Source organism: Macrobrachium nipponense, chromosome 11, assembly GCF_015104395.2.
Source record: "Macrobrachium nipponense isolate FS-2020 chromosome 11, ASM1510439v2, whole genome shotgun sequence".
Lineage (NCBI taxonomy): Eukaryota > Metazoa > Arthropoda > Malacostraca > Decapoda > Palaemonidae > Macrobrachium > Macrobrachium nipponense.
The window spans coordinates 85,620,903-85,633,402 of NC_061087.1; the positions used below are offsets into that span (position 1 = coordinate 85,620,903).

The 12,500-nt window shown below is 36.8% G+C and overlaps 2 protein-coding genes across 2 annotated transcripts in view; one reads left to right on the top strand and one right to left on the bottom strand.

The window, feature by feature from the left end:
- LOC135206885 (uncharacterized) overlaps window positions 1–12,500 on the top strand; it is a 197,030-nt gene that overhangs the window by 175,563 nt on the left and 8,967 nt on the right. The window lies entirely within an intron of this gene.
- On the bottom strand, window positions 1,459–2,478 carry LOC135209322 (uncharacterized). The gene has a single exon (XM_064242029.1). The coding sequence runs from the start codon at window positions 2,476–2,478 to the stop codon at window positions 1,459–1,461; it is 1,020 nt and encodes a 339-aa protein (XP_064098099.1).

Here is a 12,500-nt window from a genome sequence, read left to right on the forward strand (position 1 = left end):
ACGGTGATGCGATGTATTTGAATAAACTGTATGAAAAGGTGGTGTCTGAGTATTTGGTCGGAAGGACAAGCTTCGGACTGAGAAGTGTGTATTTATTATTCAAGAGATGAAATCTGTAGGAGAGCAGTGAGTCTGGAGAATCTACACTAAAATACATGTATTAGTAAGGAGATTTTACAGTGTAATAGCTCAGATAACTATAAAAGAGAGAAGGGAGAGTCTAGAGAGAAGTTGCATAGAAAATTGCGTGAGATGAAGTTGAAGATCTGAAGAGAAATTCCGCTGAAAAATGTATGAAAATGACGAAACCCTAGATCACAGAAATATAGGATTATATAAAGGAAAGAAGTAGAGTGTGAAGGAAAATATCGGAAAGTATATGAGATGGAAAGTGAATGCCGAAAGGTATTAAGCAGAAAATAGACGAGAGAGCAGAATCGGTGTGTAAAGAATACAGAAAACATTATAACAGGGACGGAGAACCCAGATGGTAACAAAGAATTATTTAAGAAACAAGGAAAAGGTGCTGAAGTAGAAAATTATGTAAGAAGATAGAGAAAATAACCCAGGAAAAATGGGTGCAGAAAATTATATAAAGAGCTGGAAAGACGGGACAGTAATATGAAATCATCTAAGAAGGGAGGAGAGTCTGGAGTCTGTAAGAGAGGAGCCTGAGAGAAAATGGTAATTGTATAAGAGTGAGTCTGAAGGGAAATAGAGAATTACGTAAGAAAAAGAACTGTATGTAGAGATAAAGAACTACATTAGGGAAAGGAGAAGCAAAAGAGAAATAGAGAATTATATATGGGAGAATGAGAGGGTGGAGAGCAATGACACAGAATGCCCCCAGGGTATAAATCTCTTGCAGGAAGCGCTTACTAATGCGATAACTGTCCACGAAACTGAAAAGTATCATTGTTGTTATTGCCGTTGATGATAATCTACGAGCACATAACCAACATGATAAGCACAAGTACCATATGTTCTCAACAGGCAAGAGGGGAGAGAGAGAGAGAGAGAGAGAGAGAGAGAGAGAGAGAGAGAGAGAGTTGAAAACCCCCAGAAACACCATATTCAAGTACAGACCCAGTTTTTCACAAACGTCTTAAGAATTGTGAAGAATTGTTTATTTTTCGTTGCTAGTGTTATTACTGAGGCATGAAGTTCATTAGGTTGTTTTTAGTTGCGAAATTGTTAATGAACAAGATCCTCTTGCAGCAAAATACAGCGATGGATTATGATAAATTTCCATTAATCAGTTTTACCTATTTATGTAATTATATAGGTTAGGCCATTTTTTAGAAGGTCGTATCGCTTCATTATAATAATGCGGTTTTCAATAACACTCCAGATCATGTTGAATCCAGATGAAAGAATCTGTGGAATTAAAAGTTGACAACACGTGTTACATACTCGCACTTACGGATAGATTTATTTCAAGTCGACAATAACCAGCTCTCACCTTGTCATGCTCTCTTCCCACGCCTTGACTGGCATCCTTTTCGTGTCCTCCTCGGCACTCTCGTCAAATATTGCAGGTAATGCTTCTTTTTCGAATATGGGCAACGTCTCCTGAGTTTTTTGTTTTGTCACAGTTTGATCTTGCACTTTTGTCTCTTGAGCTGTTTGTTTTGTCACAGTTTGATCTTGCACTTTTGTCTCTTCAGTTGTTTGTTTTGTCACAGTTTGATTTTCCACTCTTGTCTCTTCAGTTGTTTGTTTTGTCACAGTTTGATCTTGCACTTTTGTCAAGGGCCTGTCCCTTTCGTGAGTTTTTCTCTTTCTTCCCCGGACTTTATTATTTATGTATTTCCGCGGATCATACTTTTTTCTTTGCACATTTTCTTGATTTTTCTTTGTCCTGCCACTGTCCACTGGTCTTTTCTCATTCTTTTCCTTCGCCACGTCGTGTACTTCGTCGTTGGGCCTCACGTAGCCATAAGCCTGGTTGTTCGTCCATTGCTCTTGAATCAAGTCCTCGTAATTGTCGAATCCGTAGATGTCTTCCAGGTCATTGTCTGCATAAGTGATCTTGATAATGGGCATGATGAAACCATGGTTAGGACGGGCGGCCAAGGTAGACTTTTCGTCTCCTCCGCTGTAATCACTTCCTCCGCCCTCGGACCACATGGCGCCAGAAGGCTTAACAGTCTTACTCTCCTCCGGAGGTAAGCTTACCCTTCCTGTGGCAGTTTTTCTGCGGAATTCTCGTGGCAAGCGACTGCCACCTTCACCGCCGTCGTCATCATCATCATCAGAACTGTCAGAGTCGTCCTTTGGAACGCCATTGGGTGTCCGATAGCGAGGCGCCCTTTTTCTCAGGGTCTTCTTCTTCCTCCTCCTCCTGCCTTTGACAGGACGGGCACTCGAACGCTCGTTATCGGTTCCCACTTCATCACTGACTTTAACAGAGGGGCGACGTTGCCGGCGGTGGTGTGTCAAGGGTCGGAGGCCTTCCCTTGCATGTATTGATTCCATCAAAAGCACGTGTTCTCCATGCCCTTTGCCATGGGCTTAGAGAAACTCATCTCAGGGGAGATCAGAATCCTTTCACTCACTAAACGCACCAAAAGTAATATCCGCGATCCCCTCTTCAGCCCTCATCGCTCCCCTTGCATCGCTCGATGCTACACAAGCGTTAACCACGGGCAGACTAATTCGTTCTGGCTAACGGTGTTTTTGTACCATCGATTTCGTTCTTTCGAATCAATACTACGCTAAACATGATTTTAGCGAACTGTGAGTGTCTGCCAGTTCAGTATTCATCAATATGTCCCTTGCATGAAAAACAAATTGGGGGAGTCTTGCGAAAGCCTAAGCCTGCCGACGGAATCAATCTGAGTGTGGACCCCCTCGTCACGACAAGACAGATAACTGCCATAAAACGGATATCAGTGGTCAAGTAGTATCACTTAGCGATATTTTGTGCGGGGTAGGTTTAGAACAGCTCGCCACGTGCGCGCAGTAACGCAACCACGCATGTCCCGAACACTGTTTACTTGTTGCTATGACCCCGAGGGTTTCGTACGCAGCTGGCTGCGAAATAAAATTGGAAGAAAAATGTCGGACTGAAGTTTCGTGGCCACCAGGCCATAAGTTACTAAAGTATAAAGGCAATGGCACTGTTCCAGTTTTTTTCTAATAAATTGCTGAGTGGATGATGGCCCGTGCATTATTACTTTTTTTCCAGTATTCAGACGAAGCAGCACCTTAACATCGTCTTAAGAAAAAGGAAAATGAAGAACTATACTATAAGTATTTTGCTCTTAACTGTGGCAACTTACTCGATATTTTCGTAAAATAAAATGTTGCTCCTCTTCACAAACATAATGATACTTTTAAATAATAAGCTTTATCCAAAGGTCAACGTCTTCATGCATGCAGGAAAAGATTAAGGTCGTACAGTAAAGTAGCGTTTTCTTCCCTACAAACAACATTTAGTGTCTCTCTCTCTCTCTCTCTCTCTCTCTCTCTCTCTCTCTCTCTCTCTCTCTCTGAACATGGCATTATCATTTATGTGGTAAACTTAAAAGGTCAGCAGACCTTGCCCACATGCATAAGGCATTCAAGTTTTACAAATGCGCGCGTGCACACACATGTTATGTATATATATATATATATATATATATATATATATATATATATATGGGGTGAGTGTATGTATATATATGAATGCATGCATGTATGACCATGTCAAGAGGAATCCATCTATTCTGTGAATGTAGATGAGAACACTGTATGTATTTATATGTGCCTGAATTTCTAGATCCGTCAATCATTCTTCATTTCTTTCATGTATACAATTAATATTCTCAAGATTTCCCCAGTTTCCAGTAGCATCCAAATTTTCTTTGGTTTTTTGTAGGCTGTCAATATCTTCTTGCGATGGAATCCCTCACATACATAATGGTACCTAATTTACTTTCTTCATGAGATGTCAGTGATCTTGAGATTCCAATTCCGGGAAATTATTTTTCAACTAATTTTAAAAATTCTCTTCACTTTCAGTGATTTACAGCTGCAAATAACTAGACTCAAGATTTTGAAAAAAAAATATAACCTCATATTTTAAATGACTTATTGGGCGATAAATAGAGAGGTTTAGAGATAACAATTTTAAAATGGAAACGTTTTAGAATTAAATGTGGGAATATTTTCATGTGCAGAGGCCAGTGGCCCATTCGCTTCATTCCCCTTAACAAGCACGTACCTCAAAAAGGGGAAAAATAAATAAGATAAAAAACAAAAAATACTGCATCAGCTTCCCACAGAAAGCTATTTACTCGCCCCTTGAAGGAAAATAGTGCATTCAGTCAGAAGACAGAACTCAGAAAGAGAAAAGCCTCGAAAACCTGCAGCAGAAAGAAAGAGACAGCAGGTCTAAGTAAACGTCACTCAATATCTGCGTTCCAGAGAGAAGGAGGAGCACTAAAGTAATGAATGGGAAAGATATTAACACTTATGAGCCTCCTTGTGACCCATATGCTCACAGAAGACTCCTGGAGCGTGTCGTAACTTTCATCCTCATGTACGTTTAGTATTTAGGACGTTGTCCATAGGTGTAGTAACCTTCCCCTTTCTTCTGCAGATCATTCGTGATTTTCAAACCTTTTTCTATAGTAACTGAGATAAATGAGAAGATCCGCCAAATACCAGCTCAAATATCCGCTGGAACTGGACGTTGGATGGCTATTGTATGGTGGGAAAAGCTAATAGGTCGTAATTATTCATATTATTAATATTATTATTATTATTATTCAGAGGTTGAACCCTATCTATATGGAAGAAGCCCACAGGGCTATTGAATTGAAATTCAGGCTTCCCATGAATATGGTGTCCATTAGGAAGTAAAAGAAAGTAAAGAGATCATTGTACGATAAAACATGATCCTCAGATAAGTACGGAAGCATATCTAATCTTGAGACGTGTAATAGAAATAGGTGAAACGCTTCTGTATACTTGACGATTCCAGTTTATTTTGAAAAATCTGGAGGTGTAGCATTTGTCCTTGCAGGACATGTCGACTTCTCCCAGTTGACCAGTTTAATTCAGGCGGTAATTTCGTCATGTTATAGGCAAACACATTTCAATATGGATGTAAACGTGTAAACTGTAACTGTGCTGTTTTTGTTATGTTTGCAAATATTGCTCGTCTTCTTTTTTTTACTTTGTTTCCTATTTCTGACGATATTGAACTTAAATCTCGTCCACAGAATCGGTCAAGGAATTGCCGTATTTATAAAACGATGTCCTTGGATTATGTAAGAATAAAATTTACTTGGATGTTGCAGCTAGTAATTTTGATATCCTATCTCGTTCTGAAATCTTGAGTCTAATTTGCGAAATATTTCAGAATGTTGATTCCAGAGCTTAAAGAGCCCTCTTTAATCAACTGTAATGCCATTCCAAGAAGATGGTTTTTCCGCATCTTACAAGCCACTGCATGAGAGTGGATGTCATGAAACCCAGGTGGACAGAGTCTGTGCTAGACCAATAAATTTTTGTGTTTTTAGCTGGCTGTAGGAACCCAGATTTGGATGAATCTGTCTGCGTCTACTTGCTTACCAACACGACAACAGTTCAAGAAGCTGACTGACCCGAAGGATTGTTTTATTTTCGTTAATGTTTATATTGCTCATCAAACTACTCAATTACTGCCACATATAATCATGGTGTTGCTCGTAGATTTGTTCACTATTTCTGGTTGCAATTAGTTAGTAAATGAGCAGACACGCCAATCTGGCAACCATCTTGACCTTGTATTCATAGATGTTACAGGCACTGTATCTGTGGAGTAGGCTCATCTGAACGTAGAACTCATGGTTGTTTCAGTTTTTGGTGCAGCGTTTGATCATGTGAATCAATAAGTTGATTACTACGCTGATGATGCTATTCTTGTAGCTGTTGTTTCTTCTCTGCGCCTTTGGTCTGTAGTCGCAGAATCCTTGAATTAATGAGACATGTATTCATGAGTAGAGAAGACTTTGGGGTACGAAGCTTAATTCTAGGAAACTCAAAGCGTGACTGTCGATCCAGAACACTTTTCCTTTTGCATCCTCATTTGCATTTAAATGCTACGGTTTTAGAACACAGTGACTTTTTCTAGATTCTAGGTGTCAATTTTGATAAGAAACTGACTTTTGAGAAACATATATGCAATACCGCTTCCTCCTCAAAAAGCTGGTGATTTGCGGTTGTGTTTTCGAAAGTTTCGTGTAAAAGCCATACTATCTAAGTGTTCCCCTTTGATCTTTGGATGATGACTCTCATCTCAAACTCTTGGATAGAGTTAATCATCAGTCAAGTTTATTTTGCTTAGTGATGTTGTGAGGTTTTCTTATCTCCATGCTGCTCCGCGAAGCAGTCCGTCTTTTCATCTGTAAACAATTGTGGATTGAAGTCATCCGATTTTCTTCTGGTGTACTTTTCCCATCTGGAAAATTTCCTTCAGTCGATCTGCTTCCTCGTCCCGTCCATTTTAATCAGACTCTTCGGCTTCTTTGCCATGAAAATAGCAATATTAAAAAAAATGAATTCAGCAAAAAATCATTATTATCGTTTTCTTTTCTCTCGTTGCAACATACATACATACATATATTATATATACATATATGTATACATAATATATACATATATATATATATATATATACATATATATGTGTGTGAGCGTGGTGTGTGTGTGTGTGTGTGTGTGTGTGTGTGTGTGTGTGTATGTAGAAGCTTCTGGGTATTCTTGAAGACGTCTCATGACTCCAGGATCCTTTGAACCAATCCTCAGCTCCTAAAGCATTGCTGGAGAATCCGATGGGCATTTCCAAAGGCTTCAGAGCTTGGGGATCGTCTTGAAGCGTCCGGAAGCCCCAAAAGCCTCTGAAATTCATATTCAAACAATGTGGGTTTCCGCCCAAAGAAATCTTTCAACTCAGCCTTTCGTCTCCACCGATTTCTTATCCTTTAAATACTGTTCTTTTAGTATTGTGCAATAGATCTAAAGGCTACAGAGCTGGAGATTGCCTTCTAGTCACCGGAATTCCCAAAAGCCTCTGGAATTTTCCAGAAGCCTCCGGAATTACTATCAGCCTCCCGAATTCCAGAAGCCACAGGAATTCTCCGAAGCCTCCCGAATTCCCAGAAGCCTCCGGAATTTCACATAGCCTTCAGAATTCCCGGATTCCTTGTCATCCCCCGGGGAGGATAAGAATGATCCGGACAAGATCCACTTCGAAATAGTTTTATATATATATATATATATATATATATATTATGTATTTTTATATATATAATATAATATATTATAAACACATATATATATACATATATATACATACATACATATATAATATATATATATTTATATATACTATATATATATATAATATATATATATATATATATATATATATACATCGATGCTAGTCCCCGTCTTATAACAGGGACTTTTAGATTCAAAACTGAAAAATTAAATCAGCATCCCATACACTTATGATACCACATTTATGCTGAAATTAAGGAAGATAATGAGCAAACATTTCCCAGCAGTTGATGTCAAATTCACCTTAAAAGATCCTAAAAACATAGGTGGATTTTTTCGGCACAGAAAAATTACTTACTTTAATGCTGTCTTTTCTAGTTTACTTATATACTTGCTGTTCGTGCAACAAACAGGCGTGCGTGGTAAGCGCTCACCGACTGCTCAAAGCACGATGTGATTCACATATAGGCATTAGTTACCGCACAGAATGAAGCTTTCTCGCCCCGGGCTTTCTAATATAAAAATTATACACAAATATGCAAACGCAAAGTTAACTACGATGATTTTGATATCATTTTATCAAGGCATAATGAAAACCACTTCCCTATACTCAAATCCTTGGCCATTAAGGATCGTGTTTCAACTTTAAATAACAACGCTACAGCAGCTCCACTATGCATTGCTTAGACTGCCCACTATTCTCCTTCCCTGTTTCGTCTCGACTCCCCCTCGCACTGGCAAATCTTTCACCAACCGAACCTCGAGTTGTAAAGGTTGGTCTTAATTTTTTTTTTACTTACTATTTAATATATTATGTTTTTTTAATTTTTGTGTGTGTTTTTTTGTGCTTATTGTATGTGATTATTATTTTAATCTTGCTGCACAAATTAGCAATGTATATGCTCTTGGTTTTCACTTTTTAGCCTTGGAAATAAGACCATTAACCTGAAACTTTAGCAACAATAAAGGAACCCGATGTATTGAGCTGTTTTGCTTTTCACCTGTATATATATATATACTATATATATATATATATATATATATATATATATATTATATATATATATATGTGTGTGTTGTGTGTGTGTGTGTGGTGTGCGTGTGTGTGTGTGTGTATGTGTGTGTGTGTGTGTGTACTAGCAGCTGAACCAGTTCTCCGGACGGATTATTGGAGTCGTAGAAAAATGATGGGGCATGAAAATGAGGGGTTATTACCTTACCCCCTTAGAAACGGCCCTCAAATTTCGGATTTTGACTAAATCCTTCCTGGGGGGAGGGGGGATTATATGATACAAATTTGGTAGCCCTAGCTGTCAACTCTGAAAGTTGTAAAAAATGAGGGGGTTATGACCCCTTTGGAAACGGCTTACGAAGTTCGGATTTTAACAAAAACCTTCCTGGCTGTGTGGGGAGTCTATGGCAAAAATTTGGTAGCCCTAGCTTCAGCTTCGAATGTAGAAAAAATGAGGGGGCATAAAAAAAAAAGTGGTTATGACCCCCTCAAAAACGGTCCTCGAATTTTGGATTTTGACTGAACCTTCCCTGGGGGTGAGGGAGTCCATGGTAAAAATTTGGTATCACTAGCTCCAACTCCAAAAGTTGTAAAAAATGAGTTGGTATTAAAAAAAGAGGGGCGGGGGCCACTTATGACACCCTTAGAAACGGCCCTCGAATTTTGGATTTTGACTAAAATCCTCCTGGGGGGAAGGGGAGTCTATAATATAAATTTGGTAGCCCTAGCTTTAACTCCAAAAATTTTAAAAAATTATGGGGCATAAAAAAAAAGGGGGATTATGACGTCCTTAGAAACAGCCCTCGAATTTCGAATTTTGACTAAAAACTAACAAACAAACATACATACAGAAATTGCATTTTATATATATATATATATATATATATATATACTATATATATACTATATAAATATATATATATATATATATATATATATATATATATATATATATACGCACATATACACACTTGTATATCCTTATAAATGTTTTAATGCTTCTCATAACTACCGTTAGTGCAGGTACGGTGGACTGGATAAGATCGAATGGTAGTGTAAAATTGGAATTGAAAATACTGGAGTCCGGTTAAGACTGACCACATTCAATGGCCTAAGTTTCAGTTAAGTTTCATATGTGCATATTTGAGAGTAAACTTACAAAATGATGATGTATGGCAAAGGTAGCTCCCAGGGAAGAACAACTAGTCTCTTGTATGTCGTGAGACAGATCAGTATCGAACTTAAAAAAAAAAAAAAACCGAATACCAAAAATATTTAAGATCTAAATACATTTTCGGAGCTTCATGTTTCACACTGAAGAGGGAGCATGACTCTTGATTTTAAATGTATTGTTCTCTAATTGATTTTTTTTAATCGCGATGTTACTGAGGTCTCCTTCGACGAGGACCACAAACGGTAACCAGTGGTTTATATTTACATATATGTTTTAAAATATATTATATGCACACATATAATTAGATATTTATGTGTTATACACCACAACAGGTGCAGGTATTTCATAACCTTTGTCATACATTATCATCTTCTGAGTTTTCGTCAAACAAATGTATATAGACTTTTATAGAATTATCCTTTCTAGTTATAGTAACAATTCAGCCCAGCTGGTATAACATATGTTCATGCTCCATGCAATGATTATACATTTACATTTTTTTTTTCGCTATATATCGTTTTCCACGGATTTAGTAAACGTGTGTGCATATATATATATATATATATATATATATATATATATATATATATACATATATATATATATGGGTGTGTGTGTGTGTGTAGGCGCGCGCTCGCATGTGTTTGTGTATGTGTCATTATATAATGAAGAAGTACAACTTTACTTGATGATTTTCTTATTAATTGGCTTTAAATTTGAAAAGAAAATATCACAAATGGCATAGTTTTCGCATAGATAGATAGACAGGTAATCTAAACGAATACTCAAACCAAAAAAAATAAAAATTTAAATGTTCAAATAAACGAAACAAAGAAAATAAATGACTAACACGAGCATCCACTCATCTTGGACAAACCGACTCGTGACCCCGATATAGTGAACACGCTCCCCACTCACTTTTTATTGAACGGAACTTACCATCACAGACTTGGCAGCCTTTTACCAGCGAGTCACGAGACCGCTTTCTCTCCTCCCACCGCAAAGAAAGCTAACCGCCCGGACCTCTAAGAACTCAGAAAAAGCAATGCGGTCAGTTCAATTGACACAATGACACCCCGAAACAGTTTGCTGCCCCCGGGCAAGTTACGGCGCCTTTGTTTACGCCTCTAAACAGAATAAAAGCGCGTTTAACATCAGTCAGAATTCTCTCTCTCTCTCTCTCTCTCTCTCTCTCTCTCTCTCTCTCTCTCTCCGTCATTTTCTTCTTAGCCTGAAGTGAAGTTTAAGGTCAAAAGACTTAGGAGCAATGGATATTATAGTGGGAGAATGGTGTAGGAAGTGGTGGAATCCTAAATGGTTGTTTATCCTTTCAACGCACTGTGATTCTTACCCTTGGTACCTAGTTGTATGGAAAAGGATATGCTTTTCTTTCTTCCGAAAACACACACACACACAAACACGCACACACACACACACACGCGCACACACACACGCGCACACACACACACACACACACACATATATATATATATATATATATATATATATATATATATATATGGTGTACATTCATTCATAAATAACTATTTAATCTCTATGCTAATACTAGCACAAGTAACCAGTCATGTCTGTAACATTTGGAGAGGTGCGGATGTACAGACAAAAACTGTATAATAAATAAAAGAATATATATATATATATATATATATATATATATATATATATATATATATATTACTTTGTATATAATGAGGGGTCCATAATATCAATCTTTGTAAGAAAAAAAAGGTCAAAAATAAAGGTTAATACGTTAAACGTGAAGCAGGCCAGGAAATAAAAGTACCAAATGTGTGTGTTTATATATATATGTTTATATATTATATGTATATGATATATTAATATAATATATATATATGTATATATATATTATATGTATATGTATATGTATATTCACAATTGATACTTTTATTGCCTCGCCTGCTTCAGGTTTAACATAATAACCTTTATTTTTGGCCTTTTCTTTTCTTACAAAGATTGATATTATGGACCCCTCATTATATACAAAGTAATATATATATATATATATATATATATATATATATATATATATATATATATATATTCTTTTATTTATTATATAGTTTTTTCTGTATATCCGCACCTCTCCAATTGTTACTAACATGACTGGCTACTTGTGCTAGTATTAGCATAGAGATTAAATAGTTATTTATGAATGAATGTACACCATGAACAGAGCTAATGATAAAGTATGTGAGCTGCCGCTGACCATCATGAAAATGAATTCAGCATTGAATGCTAAAAATTCTCAATCAACCGTTGGGTGGCCAAAGGCATTAGAAAAAAACTATTCTTTAAGAACGACATAAAGAAATATTGGTATTTCCAAACTCTTCCTGGAAACATACAGCGTAATTACCCAATAGTCAACTTATTGAGGTAAAAAAAATCCCGCGATCATTCGCTGAAAGGTCACAGGTTTGAGGAAAAACAATCCCACAATTAACTGATGATTTGTCATATTTTTGGAGCAAATGAATGAATGGCGAATTGGGAAAAATATATATTTATTACAACAAAAACATACATACATGCATTCAAACAAACATTATATATATATATATATATATATATATATATATATATATATATATATGTGTGTGTGTGTGTGTGTGTGTGTGTGTATGTATTTATATGTAGGAATATATTACAGAAGGGTAGTAATGACCCAGCAACCTCACATCATGTTGAGACACCGTAAGGTGGTTGCCAACCCTCGCCAAACTCTCCAAAGGGGAAACAATCATGTGAAAGTATTGATAGGAACATATATATGTGTGTTTTTGTTTGCTTGTTTTGGGTTTTCACTTGGAAATTCACTTATACTTTAACTTGTACTCTTGCTATAGATTTCGGTGCTTTTGTTTTATCTTCCCTGTCAGTATAAACCTTAGTAGTCCCTGTCTTTACTCGTGTTATCAAGTTTTCTTTTTTGCTTTCAAATTACGAAGTATTCAGGGATTCCCATATAAATATTCATAACAAAATACCACGAGAAAAGTAGTAGAGCTTCATTCTCAA

What these genes read in the sequence shown, in the direction of transcription:
- LOC135209322 (XM_064242029.1), bottom strand. Translation starts at nt 2,478, where the DNA reads ATGGAATCAATACATGCAAGGGAAGGCCTCCGACCCTTGACACACCAC.